General features: G+C 39.6%; 1 protein-coding gene across 1 annotated transcript in view; it reads left to right on the top strand.

Moving 5' to 3' along the window:
* The window catches only part of LOC137629437 (uncharacterized), a 319508-nt gene that overhangs the window by 178182 nt on the left and 122442 nt on the right, over positions 1-18884 (top strand). Inside the window, exons 35-39 of the mRNA XM_068360702.1 lie at positions 7777-7922; positions 9250-9428; positions 11145-11358; positions 12100-12265; positions 15935-16097. Coding sequence (XP_068216803.1) covers positions 7777-7922; positions 9250-9428; positions 11145-11358; positions 12100-12265; positions 15935-16097 — 868 coding nt within the window. The remainder of the gene's footprint in view (positions 1-7776; positions 7923-9249; positions 9429-11144; positions 11359-12099; positions 12266-15934; positions 16098-18884) is intronic.

Genomic DNA, 18884 nt, shown 5'->3' with positions numbered 1-18884 from the left:
TATGATGTGAAGGATGATAATACCTTAGCTATTAACAAGCTTTCTTGGTTAGATAGTAATGAACTTTATAAAATTTTTACCTCCTTTACTTCATTGATTAAATATAAGAGACAGTGAGTTTTTGGGCAAAGGCGTTGATTCTAGCCTCACCTGCCCTGATTCAAACCTTAGGTTAACTCCTTTGCCAAGCAGTTGTAGTGCACAGTTTGATAAAGGTTCTGATAATGTACATCTCTGACAGAGTCAATTGCCTCCACATAGGCATTGCACTCTTGGTATACTTCAAGTCTTTTTATTGCAAAACCCTCGCATTCGTATGATCTAGTCTATTCTTTACGGCAACCGTATTCGGAGATAGAAAACTGAGCTGGTATGCAGTCATGATCAACCACTTTGTACCGATATAAATTATGTGAAATATCGTATGTTTCCTGTAGAATAGCAAAGATCATATTTCGATAAATCTTTTAAACCTTAAAGGTAGGTGAACAGTTGAATCATGTTTCAAATGGGGATGAACTCGATCTAATATAGGCACGGCCACAATCACATCTTGAGTTTTTCCCAGCATTGTTAACGTAGGTGCTCTTACCAGTACTGCTAAAATGAAGCCCTTACATTTACCTTTTTAGTGGATTTACCAGGCCTGGGAGACGAAAATGAGGATACAGTAATACAGAAAAATTTAACTGATAAGTATCTAATCGTCACTGAAACTTTTTTTAAAAACTTTCTTTTCAGGTATAATATCTTACCAAAATCTTGACACTATAAATTGTTAGATATCATTACAGTAATGTCGTGAAACTGTTTAGAGTTACGATATTTCAGAATTATTGTTGACTAATTTTCAAGGATTTTCATATCTTGAGGGAAACTGTAATTTATTTCATATTTAGATAAATTCTTGTCACTTCATTTTCCCAAATGTGTTTTTAGCCAAGTGATAAAATATTTTTGAAAATCTTCATGAAAAATTTTGCTCTAATATTTAATTTTTCAATATTAAACTTACCCGATAATCATGTAGCTGTCAACTCCGTTGCCCGACAGAATTCTATGGAGGGATACGCCAGCTATCACAATACTAGAAGGGGGTGTACTTACCAGCGCCACCTGTGGCCAGGTACTCAATCATTTGTTGTTGACACCTCCTCAATTATTCCTCTGTCGTGCTTCCGGCTAGACGTTCTGGGATACGCTCATGGTCTTCGAGTTTATTCATGGATATTTGGTGAAGTATTCTCTTAGATTAACGGCTGTCGCATACTGGAATCCTTTTTATATTAGCTAGAAAGCTTTTATATAAATACTGATTAACGGTTAATGAATTTTTGCTTGTTTTTGGATCACCCTTTGACTAACTCTTTGAAACAAGATGTCTGACGTTTCGCAAGCTCCCTCCCATAGACGATGTAGGTCTTGCAATAGGCGTATTCCGAAGGCCTCGGTAGATCCTCACACCGCTTGTTCTGACTGTAGGGACAGGCCCTGTCTTTTAGAAAATCGGTGTGAGGAGTGCGCCGGACTTTCGGAATTGGATTTTGTACGTCTTTTAAAATATTCATCTAAGTTAGAGAGAACTAGAGTTAGGAGAAGTTCTTCTCACTCTTCTATGTTTTCCTCACCTCATGATCCCCTACCTTTTCCTACCCCTGTAGTGGCTACCCCCGAACCTACTGTGTGCCCTCCGCCTGATATGTCAACTGTTTTGCGTGCTATTCAGGCTTTAGGAGATAAAGTAGAATCAGTGGTAAGTGACCATAAGTCTCTGATGGCCGAGGTTAAAGAACTGAAGGTCAAGAGTGCAGTGGGTGGAAATAGTGCCAGTGCTGTGACGAGTGCTAGTGGTGCCAGTGTGGTGCGTGAGGATTTTTCTTTGCGAGCCAGTCTTCCTCCCAGTCCGGGACCTCTTGCAAGCTCCCATGCCCAGGGGAGAAGCAATGTCGAAGGGCTTAAGGGTTCGACAGGCCTTGTTAGGCGCACAGAATTATCCTCGGTGGTTGCGGGCGTGTCTTCCTTAGACCGTCACTCCCACCTGCAGACGATTGAGCCCGTCTTCTCGTCCGCTGATCTTCATGCAGGGAAGAAACGTTGGTCTCAGGTCTCGAGACCGCTTAAACGTAGAGTTCAGTCAGCGAGTGCTCAGCCAGGTTGTAGTCATTGGCTCAGCTCCGACTCGCCTCAGTCATCGGTCGACTGTACTCCGCCCAAGAGGAGTAAGGTTCTGCCTATACAGACCCCGACTGTGACTTTACCTCAGTCTGTTATCGTTTCTGCCGACCCCAAGTGGACCCTGCTTCAGTCCATGCAAGCTCAGCTTTCGGACTTGATGCGTGAGTGTCGGGCTGAGAGTGTTGCACCTTCTCCTCCGCCTACACTCCCTCCACCTGTTCTCGCTCCGCCTGTGCTCGCCCAGCCTGCACCTGCTCCGCCTGTGCTCGCCCAGCCTGCACCTGCTCCGCCTGGTCGCAGCACCATCTGCCAGGCGTACGATGTTGAGCCACTTTCGGAGTTTGCTGTTCACAGTGTTGTTCAGCCTCAGCCTTCTTTAAGGCAACCCTTGCTTTGGGATCAGGAGAGTTATTCCACTCTTCCTCCTCCTCCCCTTGCTGCTCCACCAGTGGTGCAACTCTCGGTTGGGGTACAACAACCTCTCCCCTCCGTGAGTCTGTCTGCTCAACCATCGCTGCAGCGAGCTCAACCCTCATCTAGGCAAGCTCCTCTACACCATGGACTTGCGCCTCAGGAGCCTCAGCTTGCGAGAACTTTACCTTGTTCTGCGCAGCCTCAACCTTCTCATGCTCCACTCATCTCACAGGAACAGGAACGGACTACTCCGCCTCCGTCCTCCGCTCAGCTTGTGCAATCCTTGGGTTCAACTCTTGCTAGGAGTCAACCTCCTTCACCCATGCGCCTGCCTTCTGCTCCGTCTGTTGTTCAGCCTATGCAGTCTGAGCCTCAGGTTTTCCCTCAAGATGAGGAAACCTCTGTTATTGTTCCTACCCGTTCTGACTCTGCGGTTCAGCATTCTGGTCCTATTGCTTCGCTACCCTCTGCTGATGAAGTGTCGGATGATGAGGAGGCACACCTTGATCCCTCATCAGACGTGGAGGAGTCTAAGCTTTCTCCATTGTCTGTTGATTTTCGAAAGGTCTTGGCTCTACTCAGGGAGCTTTACCCTGACCACTTCGTCTCTGCTGTTCCCCGCTCTCCTCCATCTGAGTTTTCGCTAGGCGTACAACAAGCTAAGTCGAACTATACTAAGCTTGTCCTAGCTAGATCCTCCAAGAGGGCTTTAAGGATCTTAGGGGAGTGGCTTCAGTCTAAACAACACCTGGGCAAGACTTCCTTCATGTTCCCTCCAACGAAGCTCGCTTCGAAAGGTTGCGTTTGGTATGCCACAGGGGAAGCACCAGGCTTGGGAGTACCTGCCTCTGCCCAGGCTGACTTCTCAAGTCTGGTGGACTCGCCTAGGAGGACTGCGATGAGACGCTCGAAGGTTTGTTGGACCTTCTCAGACCTGGATCATCTTCTGAAAGGGTTGTTCAGAGCTTTCGAAATGTTCAACTTTCTCGACTGGTGCCTGGGAGCCCTCAGCAAGAAAACATCTCCTGCGGACAAAGACTCTGCCATGCTAATTATGTCCTGCATGGATAAGGCTATCAGGGATGGATCGGGTGAGCTAGCGTCGTTATTTGTATCAGGGGTGTTGAAGAAAAGGGAACAACTGTGTACCTTCCTCTCAGCCAGCATTACACCGTGCCAGCGGTCACAGCTCCTTTTTGCTCCACTCTCAAAGTTCCTCTTTCCCGAGGAGCTAGTTAAGGACTTGTCGGCTGCCCTGATACAGAAGGACACGCACGATCTTGTAGCCTCATCGGCTCGTAAGTCTAAGGTTACCACCTCTGTCCCCAAGACTTATCGCTCCCCAGTGGCTGATACCCCGGCCACCAGGTTCATACCGCCCTTTCGTGGTAGAGCCCCCAGCCGAGGAAGCTCCCGTCCAGACTCTCACAGGGGCAAGTCTAGGAAAGGACCCAGGACATCTAAGGGAAAGCACTGACTCTCAGATTCTCCAGACAACAGTAGGAGCCAGACTCAAGATCTTCTGGCAAGCCTGGGAGAAGAGAGGTGCAGACGCACAGTCTGTCAGTTGGCTGAGGTACGGTTACAGGATTCCATTCTGCCTCAAACCGCCTCTGACCACATCGCCCATCAACCTCTCTCCCAACTACAAAGAAGAGGACAAGAGGCTAGCATTGCAACAGGAGGTGTCGCTACTTGTGCAGAAGAAGGCAGTGGTTATAGTCCGGGACCATCATTCCCCGGGCTTCTACAACCGTCTCTTTCTTGTAGCCAAAAAGACAGGAGGTTGGAGACCGGTGCTGGACGTCAGCTCTCTCAACGAGTATGTCACCAAGCAGACGTTCACAATGGAGACGACCAAGTCGGTCTTAGCAGCGGTCAGACAGGAGGACTGGATGGTCTCGTTGGACTTGAAAGATGCATACTTTCACGTTCCCATTCATCCAGACTCCCAACCTTTCCTGAGATTCGTTTTCGGAAAGGTTGTCTATCAGTTCCAAGCCCTGTGTTTTGGCCTAAGCACAGCTCCTATGGTCTTTACTCATCTGATGAGGAATGTAGCGAAATTCCTGCACTTATCGAACATCAGAGCCTCCCTCTACCTAGACGACTGGCTGTTGAGAGCCTCCACGAGTCGTCGTTGTCTGGAGAACCTCTCTTGGACTTTAGATCTAATCAGAGACCTAGGTCTATTAGTCAATATAGAGAAATCTCAACTCATTCCCTCCCAATCCATTGTGTACCTGGGAATGGAGATTCAGAGTCGGGATTTTCGGGCTTTTCCATCGGCCCCCAGGATAAACCAAGCCCTAGAGTGCATCATGAGCATGCTGAAGAGGAGCAATTGCTCAGTGAGACAGTGGATGAGTCTCACAGGGACCCTCTCATCTCTGGCCCTGTTTGTCGAGCTAGGGAGACTCCACCTCCGCCCTCTTCAATTCCATCTTGCAGCTCATTGGGACAAGGGCTCGACTCTAGAAGCAGTCTCTATCCCTATCAACCAAGAGATGAAGACCACTCTCCGGTGGTGGAAGCACAATCTCCTTCTCAAGGAGGGTCTATCATTGGCCATTCAGACCCCCCATCTTCATCTCTTCTCGGATGCATCGGACTCGGGCTGGGGTGCGACCTTGGACGGACGGGAATGCTCAGGAGTATGGAACAAGGAACAAGGATTACTCCACATCAACTGCAAGGAACTGTTAGCAGTTCATCTTGCCCTGTTGAACTTCAAGTCCCTCCTGCTAGGCAAAGTGGTGGAGGTGAATTCAGACAACACCACAGCCTTGGCTTACATCTCCAAGCAAGGAGGGACCCATTCGAGGAGCCTTTACGAGATCGCAAGGGACCTCCTCATTTGGTCAAGAGGTCTAAACCTCACACTGGTCACGAGGTTCATCCAGGGCGATATGAATGTTTCAGCGGATCGCCTCAGCAGAAGGAATCAGGTCATTCCCACGGAATGGACCCTCCACAAGAGTGTGTGCAACAGACTTTGGACCTTGTGGGGTCAACCTACCATAGATCTGTTTGCCACCTCCATCACCAAGAGACTTCCGCTTTATTGTTCCCCTGTTCCAGACCCTGCAGCGGTTCATGTGGATGCTTTTCTTCTGAACTGGTCCCATCTCGACCTGTACGCATTCCCTCCGTTCAAGATTATAAACAAAGTTCTGCAGAAATTCGTCTCGCACGAAGGGACACGGCTGACGCTGGTTGCTCCCCTTTGGCCTGCAAGAGAATGGTACACAGAGGTACTTCAATGGCTAGTCGACTTCCCCAGGACTCTACCTCTAAGAGTGGACCTTCTACGTCAACCACACGTAGACAGGTTGCACCCAAACCTCCACGCTCTTCGACTGACTGCCTTCAGACTGTCGAAAGATTCGCTAGAGCTAGAGGCTTTTCGAAGGAGGCAGCCAGTGCGATTGCCAGAGCTAGAAGAATTTCCACTCGTAGAGTCTACCAGTCTAAGTGGGAGGTCTTCCGAAGCTGGTGTAGAGCCAATTCAATATCCTCTACCAATACCTCTGTGATCCAAATAGCTGACTTCCTTCTTCATCTTAGGAATGAGAGATCCCTTTCAACACCTACGATTAAAGGGTATAGGAGCATGTTGGCCTCAGTCCTCCGCCACAGGGGTTTGGACCTGTCTTCCAACAAGGACCTTCAAGACATTCTCAAGTCTTTTGAGACGTCTAAAGAACGTCGTCTTTCCACTCCAGGCTGGAATCTAGACGTAGTCTTAAGGTTCCTTATGACATCTAGGTTCGAACCTCTCCAGTCAGCTTCCTTCAAGGATCTTACCCTCAAGACTGCTTTTCTCGTTTGCCTTGCAACAGCTAAGAGAGTCAGTGAGGTTCATGCCTTCAGCAAGAACATTGGTTTCACAACCGAATCAGCTACATGTTCTTTTCAGCTTGGATTCCTAGCAAAGAACGAGCTTCCTTCACGTCCTTGGCCTAGATCGTTCGAAATACCTAGCCTCTCCAACTTGGTAGGTAACGAACTAGAGAGAGTTCTTTGCCCTGTCAGAGCTCTCAAATATTATCTGAAGAGGTCTAAACCTATTCGAGGACAGTCAGAAGCCTTATGGTGTGCCATCAAGAAACCCTCGAGACCCATGTCCAAGAATGGGCTTTCGTACTATATAAGGCTTCTGATCAGAGAAGCACATTCTCACTTAAAGGAGGAAGACCTTGCATTGCTGAAGGTAAGGACCCACGAAGTAAGAGCTGTAGCTACTTCGTTGGCCTTTAATAAAAACCGTTCTCTGCAGAGCATTATGGATGCAACCTATTGGAGGAGCAAGTCAGTGTTTGCATCATTTTATCTGAAAGATGTCCAGTCTCTTTACGAGAACTGCTACACCCTGGGACCATTCGTAGCAGCGAGTGCAGTAGTAGGTGAGGGCTCAGCCACTACATTCCCTTAATCCCATAACCTTTTTAACCTTTCTCTTGAATACTTTTATTGTTGTTTTTATGGTTGTTACGGTAGGCTAAGAAGCCTTCCGCATCCTTGGATTTGGCGGGTGGTCTATTCATTCTTGAGAAGCGCCTGGGTTAAAGGTTTGGTAGAGGTCCTTTAGTAGGGTTGCAACCCCTTGTACTTTGGCACCTTTGGGTTGATTCAGCCTCCAAGAGGAACGCTGCGCTCAGTAAGGAAGACGAACTTTAAATAAAAGGCAGAGTAACGGTTCTATTCGACTTCCTTACCAGGTACTTATTATTTCATTGTTATTTGAGATAACTGTTATATGAAATTTGGGATACTTAGCTATCCTTTAATCATGTACACTGGTTTTCACCCACCTCCCTGGGTGTGAATCAGCTACATGATTATCGGGTAAGTTTAATATTGAAAAATGTTATTTTTATTAATAAAATAAATTTTTGAATATACTTACCCGATAATCATGATTTAATCGACCCTCCCTTTCCTCCCCAGAGAGAACCAGTGGACCGAGGAATAATTGAGGAGGTGTCAACAACAAATGATTGAGTACCTGGCCACAGGTGGCGCTGGTAAGTACACCCCCTTCTAGTATTGTGATAGCTGGCGTATCCCTCCATAGAATTCTGTCGGGCAACGGAGTTGACAGCTACATGATTATCGGGTAAGTATATTCAAAAATTTATTTTATTAATAAAAATAACATTTTGATATAAATTCCTTGCCTTGTAGATGGGGATACCCAATGGACGAAGTGAATATGAATGGCTGGGACTGTCGAAATAAATCTATCCTCTCCATCCCACCCCGGACTTTGAATTATGGCACTTACAGGTTCACCTACTCGGTTGTAATTGAGGATGAGTGGCTTAAAATTCGTGAGTATGAACTTCCGTTTTAGAAATTATTGTTCAAATTCTAAGTTTCTTTAAGCATATGAGCTCAATATAATACACTAATACCTTGGGTTACAAGTATAATTTCTTCTGGAAATGAGCTCACAACCTAAAATGCTTGTATCGTAAAACAATTTTTTCTATATAAAAACAGAAAATTTACTTAGTGCATTCCAAATGTCTCTAAACACACACTTACATTAATTTTTAATGGTTTTGTAATGTTTATTATTGTACAGATTATAACCCCTTACTTCAGAAATTAATAAGAATTGATACAATGAAAAAAAGAAATAACTGTCATATCAACTTGCACTTTCCCTTTAAGTAGAGTTTGGGGCTGTTATGAGGGAGACGAGGGGAGGAAAATGAACTCCTTCGGTGAGCACATACAGTAATGCCTCACAACACGAAATTAATTCGTTCTGGAGTGGCTTTCGTTATGTAAAAATTTCATGTTAAGAGTCACATTTTACATGTAAATCGCCTTCTTCGTTCCAAACCTTACAAAAACACCACATTAAATTTTATAATAAAGCTACAGTATAACCACAGTGAAATACTGTACAGCCAAACACATTTGAACCATTCAATGTATTTAAACTAACTGTTAATACCTGTAAATTAAGTAGTTATTATAAATGGAAAATAATACAGTACAATACTGTACATATACAAAATATACAGTACCATATGTACTCGTATTCCAATTTTCATTTATTCAAAGGTTACTCATAACCCAAGGTACTACTGTAGCTGAATAATGGAAGCATAGCTGGTTGGTTAAGAAGGAAATAAAAGTGATGTAATCTATTGCCATATGTAATGAAAATCATTAAAGTCGCAAAATTTTCTTACTTTTGATTTAGTACAGTATTCATGATATGACATTGCCACATGATGTCATTAGATATATTGCTCCCTTATATAAAATATATGTTTCCATTCTGATATAGCTAGAAAAATTAGTTGTTAGTAGAATTAACTAAGAAAATATGTTAAATATTGGTATAAGAAATAAGTGATTTTATTTAGTTTTACCTAAGCTATATATGAAATAATTGGTAAATGCATTATATGGCTAGTAAAGCATAGTCGATTTCCTTTTCTATTAATATTAATAAAATCTTTCGCTGGAAATTATGAAACTTTATTTTGAATAATCCTTGATTTATCAATAACAAATTTAAATCTAGCTTCAAGTACCAAGTAAATATCTTGTTGGTCATATTTTCACTATTAAAGTACTGTACAGTACTTTAAAGATCAACTTACATTTTCACTACTTTTCATATTTTACCCTCAACAGATGAACCAGACTTACCCCCATTCAGAAGGGAGAAATCCACATACATAAAAGTGACAAAATCACCTTTAGTTGTCCTGATGAATAGCGGAGGTGTAGCCAAAGTCGTCTTGGGCTTCAACAAAACACTCCTTATCAACCCTGCAGAGTTTTCATATGATCCTGACTGGCTGGATGCAAAGGTAATGATATTAAATCTTAATAACTTAAGATAACTAGATGCCAAACATATTTAGTGCACTGTCAGGCATTGAGACTTTAGTGATATGGTAAGGTAATGTGAATAATGATAATAGAACTTTCCAAACATATACTGTATAGGCTTACATGTATCATAAAACGATACTACTTTTTTACAGTACCACTAACAAATACTGTACAATAATATAAATGTATATCTAAAAATATCAAAACACTTTGCATTATTGTTTTTTCAAGAAAAATTTATGCAACTCAAGGACTGCATAATATTTGTACAAGTCCATTATTGTATTTTCAAGATAAAATTATGGAACTCAAGGACTGCATAATATTTGTACAAGTCCAGCACTGTGTTCAGACTTTCACCTATGTTTTCCACTCTTTACTACACAGTCCCCTTTACATACAATCTTTATCAAAGTTTTCTCTATTTCATTGTCACTTTCATTTTAATTCCCTTTTATAATCTTTCTGACTTTACTTTTAATATTTTTTTACAATGGCTAAAAAAGGTCTGTATACATTGTACGTACTACTCTGTAATCATAATTGCCAGACTCAAACACATTAGATTTTCTGTGGTGTTTCAACTCTTCTTGGACACACCCTGCCAAGTACAAACAACCCAGCAAGCTTGAACACAGGCAAATGGAAGGAAAGTCCCCAATATCATTGGATCCCCTCATCATCCTGAAAAGAAGACAAAATTGTGGAAACTGCCAAATGGGAGACCAAATATATTATTTACAAACTAATTGAGACTATTGCTGTTGCATTGTTGTCATCATTCACTCTTTAATCTGATCAGTAATCATGAAACAAACTTTCCAAAGAGGAACAGTGTGATCTATGCCTTAATCACAAGATTCTTTAAATTAAGAAATTGTCCTAAGCATAAGAAATAAAGAGATTGTAGGTCATGATTACCCAAAAACAATTCCTATAGAAAACAATACAGAAATTTCTGTCAAATCTGGAGAAAATACCTTTAAACCACTAAAATAGGTAAAAGAAAAAAAAATAAGAAAATCTTGTGCTGCAGAGTGAACGTCCTCCTATTCCATAGTAAACATTGAGACCTGCACAGAATGTTATTGTTGATAGATAATGATAAGTCTCGTTTCTTAACTAGAGTTGTTAGTATATGAGAAGGCAAGAAAGCAAAATTTCTTAATTTTGTGTAGTAACGCTGACATTCCAAGTATCGGAGTTAAAAGCGATATGAATATTATGGGAGGTTCATAGTTATGGCTGGTGATATATATATATATATATATATATATATATATATATATATATATATATATATATATATATATATTTCTGGGCTCGACCTGTGTCGCTCCGTGAAATGCTCCTTAAAGCGCCATTTCAAAGGTATAAATACTACTAAATATATCAGAGAAAAAAGTTGCATGGAATGCCAGGAATATACCCAGCTCGCTCACCCTTAAAGGGTGTCGGTATTAAAACTGGGGCGAGTGATACCACTACCAGAGATCCCTTTCCAATTAGACTTCTCCCTCCTCAAAATCCCCCGTTACTACGAGGTGTCGTTCACTACAGCTACTGCCCCCCCCCACCACTATATATATATATATATATATATATATATATATATATATATATATATATATATATATATATATATATATATATATATATATATATATACATACTCTACATTTTAATTACAGGACTTTGATTTCAAGTGGTACTGCTATAGGATTAGTCCAACAGCTGAAATATTACCACGTAACAGTTCGGACGGTAACTGGCCAACTGATGGTGTAGTGTCAAAACCTCTCACTTCTGTTGATGATGTCACAACATACGTATTCAACAGCACCACTAATACAACTGAAGCCATTGAAGACCCTGACAATGGAGGGTGCTTTGGAGAAGGCCCTGGTGAGTTGTAAAATATGTTCTATATATCCATAAGATGTATTTAATTATTTTCTTATCCAATATCTTTTTTTATTATTTGCTATAGTGCTCTTTACTTCTGTGTAATGAAATTTGATATACAGCACTGTAAATATGACAAGAAAAATCCCCCTTTTTTATGCTGGCTACCTCCCAAAATTGGGAGAAGTACCGTGGTAGATAGATTGTAAATATGGACTTTAAGTGAAACCATAAATTTAAGATAATTTTAAGTGTCAGTGCTTATATCCAACTTAAAATAATTAATTAGCATATGGTTGCTGCTACGTCTTAAAAGTGAACAAAAATTTATGATTTTCTTCAATCTTCCAGAGTAGTTGTAATAAACATTATAGCCTTGATTGTTGAAATCCTCTGAAATATGTACTGATGAATGGATACATTTTCCCTGAAGGCAGTCTTTTAAGTCATACAGTATATGGCCAGCCACTCTTCCTATTTATTATGGGAACTGCCTGCCAGTAACATAGATGTATAGTTTTCTTTGTTTTTATGTCATTGATGGGGACAAAATAATATACATTAGATGATAATCCAAAATTCTTATTGGGTTATCTAACGTGCAAGGTTAATTTTGCTTTACCAGGCTGTCCGTGTGACGACATTGCAAGAGAAAGTAGGGTTGGGAGGAAGAATAGAAGTGCAAGGAACAAGAAAAGTTTAGCAGAACGAATATAAAAGTTCTTTCATTCATCTTTACAGGTCGGATTCTCATTGAAGGGGGCACAGTGGAATTGAATACAATGCAACTAAGGAAAACTAATGTCACTTATCGATTTGTTGTCGTCCTGTCTAAAGACACGCGCAAGGCTGAAGGATCTATAGATGTGAAATTGGTACCTGGATCACCTCCAGCTGTTGATGTCAAGTGAGTAATTTATTATGACATGTTTATGTTTTTTTCTTCCATGCTTGCAACGGTTTGATAACTTTTGGTCAATTCCACAGGTATTGTAATATAAATCATTTTAGTCCTTATGTCATATAGAGTATAGGGACACTTGTTTGCCTGAAATATATTGTATCTGAACTCGGTTGAGTCCCTTGTTAGGCTTTGAGGAACGTATAGAGTAGAGGACCCCTTTTTTGTTTTTGTTTCATTTATTGATGTCGGCTACCCCCCAAAATTTGGGGAAGTGCCTTGGTATATGTATGTATGTAAGTTCCTATATTGGATAAACGCCCAACCTGTTTCTAAGATGTGAATGTTTTATGGAAAGTTAACTTTATAAGAGTAGATTATATTTTAGGCAAATACATTTAGGTCTATGAAAAGAAGACTACTTTCTCAGCATTTTCAGTCAGAATGAGTTTTTCTCATCCAACTCTTCTGAGAGATCCCAGGAGTTTATATCCAACTCATTTTTCCCTGTAAACTTTGATTCAATATCTTTTCATTGTTAACCTATAGTCTATTTTTTATAGCGGTGCATATTTGCACTCGACTCACAGGGGTGCCCTTTTAGCTCGGAAAGGTTCCTGATACCTGATTGGTCGGAAGTATTTTTGTCCGAACACCTTCATTGTTCTCGAATGATTACCAAGTAATATGAATCGAAACTTATTTATTAACCTATATTTCTCCATCAGATATATGTTTAGTCAATAAACAATGTGAAAGAATAAATATATTATAAAGAATCGTCTTGGTAAGTCTAAATTTAATAACACAATCCGCCGAAGTCAACGACAGCAGCTGGTTTTCGGATGCACGCTTTGTAATTTTGTAATTTTTCACATATTTTAACACAAATTGGGATAGATTACACTCAGAATAAGTTAAACATGTTATTATAAACTTTCTTTGAATACCAGAACTTACCAAACACATGGAATTAATAAAACCCAATATTTGTGTAAACTTATGGGGAGGTAAAAGAACAGCCTCTAGCGGCCTGGCGGAAAAACGATCCCTTCTGAGTTGTAGACGCAGTTTGTTTTTTTCTTTCGTAATATAGTTCGGCCTATTCCTTTCAGTTTAAATAGTCTTACATTGTTTCTCTTCGTATTATTTTGCTTAGTATTTTCCCACATTCCTGTTCCTCACCGAATATCTATCTATTTTCCCCGATATCCCTTCTTTCATATATGGGATATTCCTTATTTCTTATCCTCTGTCGAAAGTGATGGCTTGAAGGGAAGCGCGTGCTAGTCTCATTAAAATAGTGTAGAGGCGGGAATAAAAAAATACTATGCTTAATATCAGTTTTACAGAATAGGTTATACTTGCTACACAGCATAAAATTTATGTTGTTATTATTATTTACATACTTACTGACGTAAGGTGCAAAACATAAGGAATCGTAGTGCGGATATCACATAGGCCTATATGAAAGAAGGGATATCGGGGAAAATAGATAGATATTCGGTGAGGAACAGGAATGTGGGAAAATACTAAGCAAAATAATACGAAAAGAAACAATGTAAGACTATTTAAACTGAAAGGAATAGGCCGAACTATATTACGAAAGAAAAAAACAAACTGCGTCTACAACTCAGAAGGGATCGTTTTTCCGCCAGGCCGCTAGAGGCTGTTCTTTTACCTCCCCATAAGTTTTCACAAATATTGGGTTTTATTAATTCCATGTGTTTGGTAAGTTCTGGTATTCAAAGAAAGTTTATAATAACATGTTTAACTTATGCTGAGTGTAATCTATCCCAATTTGCGTTAAAATATGTGAAAAATTACAAAATTACAAAGCGTGCATCCGAAAACCAGCTGCTGTCGTTGACTTCGGCGGATTGTGTTATTAAATCTAGACTTACCAAGACGATTCTTTATAATATATTTATGCTTTCACATTGTTTATTGACAAAACATATATATGATGGAGAAATATAGGTTGATAAATAAGTTTCGATTCACATTACTTGGTAATCATGCGAGAACAATGAAGGTGTTCGGACAAAAATACTTCCGACCAATCAGGTATCAGGAACCTTTCCGAGCTAAAAGGGCACCCCTGTGAGTCAAGTGCAAATATGCACCGCTATAAAAAATAGACTATAGTGTGGTCTGACCTGTTAGTTCTCTTACCCATAATCTATAATCACTCTATCTAAGTAATATTGACTAAATTATTTTGCTTACTTAACACTTCTCTTCAAGCTATTCCCATTTTATGTATTTGTTGGGAGAGCATTGTGCAATTTTTTTTTTTTTTTTTTCTTTTTGCATGAGGCTGACTTGCAATTTGTAAGCCCCAAAAATCTTCCCAGCCACTCACCTTAATCTTCTTAGGCCCTCAGGTTTCCTAAAATCATCACACAAGCCACTTGGCTTCAAAGGAGTGAGTAACCCTTATAATGAACAAACTCCTATAAATGGTTGTTGTATATTTCATGGAATTAACTTTATTTCTGAATTTCATCCTTTTCTTTGTTTAGTATAGCTTTGGTAAATTTCTTATTAGCTAAAAAGATAGCTCCCTGAATTTGATATTGTAAAAGATAGTATATAAGTCTTTTAATGCCTAAACACCCTTTCTCTAACATGAGTCTTTTATAAATATTAAGTTCCTTTTTGTTAGGGTTAGGAACGAAGTAGTGAGGGTAAGAACGGGTATAAGAAATGAGTTAGCAGCTAGAGTAGATATGAATTTGTTGAGGTGGTTTGGCCATGTTGAGAGAATGGAAAATGGCTGTCTGCTAAAGGAGGTTATGAATGCAAGAGTTGATGGGGAAAATACAACGGGAAGGCCAAGGTTTGGGTGGATGGATGAAGTGAAGAAAGCTCTGGGTGATAGGAGGATAGATGTGAGAGAGGCAAGAGAGAGTGCTAGAAATAGGAATGAATGGCGAGCGATTGTGACGCAGTTCCGGTAGGCCCTGCTGCTTCCTCCGGTGCCTTAGATGACCGCGGAGGTAGCAGCAGTAGGGGATTCAGCGTTATGAAGCTTCATCTGTGGTGGATAACAGGGGAAGGTGGGTTGTGACACCCTAGCAGTACCAGCTGAACAGTTGAGTTCTTTGTTTGATGTTGGGTACCCCCAAAAATTGGGGGAAGTGCCCTGGTATATGTATGTATGTATGTAAATTCCTTTTTAAAGTCAAATTTCTGAATTTATTTCTCCCAGTGATCTAAAGTTCCTCGTGAGGTTGAGTTTTCTTTTTGATAAGTTCTAAAAAGGAATCAGTTATTATCTCGTACCATAGAATTTCTAAGACTAAGTTGAAACGGGTAAAGATTTGTGCATACTGAATAGTTTTCAAAGACAGATGAAAAATGGATTTTATGAGTTGGTTTGGTGATGGATGTTTTTTTTCCAAGTAAAAGGGTCTGTTATCTTTGAGGAATTTCTTACCAAGTGATATTCTATTTAAGAATTATGTTATAATTCAATCATGGGAGCAATTACTTGCAAATTCAAAGCCCAGAGTTTTTTATCTTGGCAGTACAATTTTTGTAATGGTTTACCCATAGTCATGAAAGATTTTTTACTCCTTGCTGAAGATTCAAAGTCCCATTTATGTGAAATTTTCTTTTATGTAATACAAATGTGTTATAAATATTGATACATTAAACATTCTTCCTCAGGTGTCAGATTGAAAAGATGTGCAGATTTACCTCGGATGGAATGTACATCAACCCAAACTCAAGACTAGCCCTAATGGGGGCTTGCCAGGAAGATTGCTACGGATACCTCAGCTATTTCTGGTCAATATACACATTTGTGAACAATACTGAAACTCTGATACCAGTAAGTGAAGAAGGCAAAGTCTAAGTACAGTTTATATTAATTCACTGTAAATCATTATGCAAAATAAACTGGTAAGTGAGTCATCTTGAAGAACTATTTTGCTTGGGTTATCATGTATTTCATGGCAGCCAGTAATTTCAAAACCATCAAAAACATTATAGAAATCTTATGAACTATTGATCTTATATTTTCTAATGATTTCCCAAAGTGTTGCTGCTTTCTGTGAAGGTCAAAAGAAATGAAATGAAAACCTAGAATGTAAAGACTAGCCTTTCATTCTATGCTTCTTACCTCTCTCAACCATATTAAAATAAAAAAAAAAAGATAAAAATGGAATTTTAATAAAGGGGTTTTGACCAAGGAAACCCTAATTTTGGGAGGTGTTGTGTGGTCTTCAAGGAATTTAGTGTTAAAGGCTATAACAGGGAATCCAATATGGCAGATACCAAAGAAATATTGTCTTCTCAGCTCTAGGGCAAGACTTTTAAATTGCCTTGTGGGATTTAGGGATTGAGAGATAATAATTTTTTTTAGGGTTGTGGTGGCCGATGTGGTAACGTCCCTGACTGGTGAACGGCAAACTGGGGTTCGAGTCCCCCTCAAACTCTTTAGTTTCTTTGCAACCTCACCATTCTTGTGAGCTAAGGATGGGGGGGAGCCTATAGGTTTATCTACTGAGTCATCAGCAGCCATTGCCTGGTCTTCCTTGGTCCTAGCTTGGGTGGAGAGGGGGCTTGGGCATTGACCTGCTTGATAGGGCAATGTCACTATCCCTTGCCTCTGCCATTCTTGAGCAGCCTTTAAACCTTTGAGGAAGGTCAATAGAATGAAAATAGCCCCTGTAGAAAAGGACTTTTTAGTCTGGGTATTTTGAAACTGACTTCCATCTAATGTCGATATCTGCAGATATAATTGCAGGGTAGACACTGGACCAAGGTTACCATCCTAAGGGTATGAAGTTGTGATGTAAAGAGAATTCTACTTCTAAAGAGGCTTTTCACTTTGGCCAAAAACAAGACGTGGATTCAGAATTAGGAGACAACCAGGTGTGTGTGATAAACTCTTCTCCTCTATGTGGTACTGTAAGCTCACTGACTCTTGCTCCCGAGGCTAATGCTTTTAAGAAAATTAGCCTTCTGGAGTAATTCTTTTAGAGAAACGGCAGAATTATCTATCAAGAAACCAGGACACTGAAGGGGTTGGTAGGGATGGTCACTGTAAAGCAAACGACCGAATAATCTTGTGAAACATGTCAGTCTAAATCCACATTAAAAGCTTGCTTGAGAGGTTCTATTAATCAAGATTTGTATGACAAAATTGTTGATGGATCAAGTTTCTTATCTTCAAAGAGATGGAGCAGAAAGGAAGCCAAGAAGTCTGGGGTTATCTGGCACTATGATAACCTATCCCTCAGGAAGACCATAGGTGCCTTCCACACATCAACTACCATTTTGAAGAAGACCTCCTACAGCCCATTGAATATATCATACTGCATGTTGAAAATTGTGGATTTATAAGTGTTGTCTAAAGTATTAGTGTTGGTTTGTAATTGGTTGTCCGACAAAATTTCAACATTGTCAGGATTTTTATGGGCTCTCTAGAGCCTGAACTCCCTAGGGGTCTCCCTTATGCACATTGAGTCTATGTTTTGCACTTTGAAATAGGTAAGTATATATTTCATTGGTATTTTATGTCTTATTAGAGCCCCTCTTCTAGCCTTAAACAGGAAAGTCCTGGAGGCAGATTTTTTTTTTTTATTTCTGTACTCACCTGATATTCATAATGCATGTATCTTGAAGCCTGATTTAGTAGCAATTTTTACCCTAAATCTTAAAATAATTCATGATTTTTTTTCACTATGCTTAGGACTCTTAGGAAATTATTGAGAAAATATGGATATACCATGACATGAAACAAATTGATAAGTAAACTTATTGAATAGTGTTTTGGCTCTTGATTGAAAATTAATATTTTTTATTTTGTAATTTTTGTATAGAATTGTCCCTTTGTACTTGTAAAATGCTTCAGTGTCTTCAAATAGTTATATGAAGTACCAGTATTTATTTGTTTGTATATCCAATTTACTGAATTTGTTTTTGAATGCCTTAGTATTCTGGTATTGATGCTGTAATCTGTAATGAGCAAAGTACAAGACTCACTCAGGTGGGAAAGTGATAATTGTTGTTTTTAGCATCAAGTTGCACCCGAGGTATGAAATAATGTAAATTTTAATGTACAGTATAATATTTTCATATATTATTTTGATTTAACACTGATAGTTTTTGAATTGTTGTTGTACATAATTTCACATTAGCTAATTTTTTAGCTCCTTTCATCCTGTTTGGTTGTTAATTTTTTCTCTTGCTATGTTTATTTGATTTCACACTGTGATTAAGTATATCTTTTTTTAGCAGACACTATATATACTGTTGTGCTCAGTATAGATGACTCTAAATAGTCATTCTAAGCATTGATGTCTGCATTCTACTCTCCATTAGGTCCCTTTAGTCTTTTCTCATTTGTTTTACTCTCGTCCAAAACCAAAATGAAGAATAAAGCCCAATGAGAATCAAGTAATTTGCCTCATTGATCTCATGAAACTATTTAGTACTATAATAAGATTAATAATACTCAACATTGCTAAGTGAAGTCATTCTTTTATTTATCTGTGTAGATTTGATAATTAGTACTTTAAAGGTGAAACATAAAGAGACTGAACATGGCAATCAGATACTCATTCTTAATTTTGTTTTTGTTCATCAATAACGTTCTTAGTATCAAGAGGTA

Source organism: Palaemon carinicauda, chromosome 2 (genome assembly GCF_036898095.1).
Source record: "Palaemon carinicauda isolate YSFRI2023 chromosome 2, ASM3689809v2, whole genome shotgun sequence".
NCBI classification, from domain to species: domain Eukaryota; kingdom Metazoa; phylum Arthropoda; class Malacostraca; order Decapoda; family Palaemonidae; genus Palaemon; species Palaemon carinicauda.
Note: the sequence above shows the minus strand (reverse complement) of the source record. Positions and strands in the feature narration are given on the sequence as shown.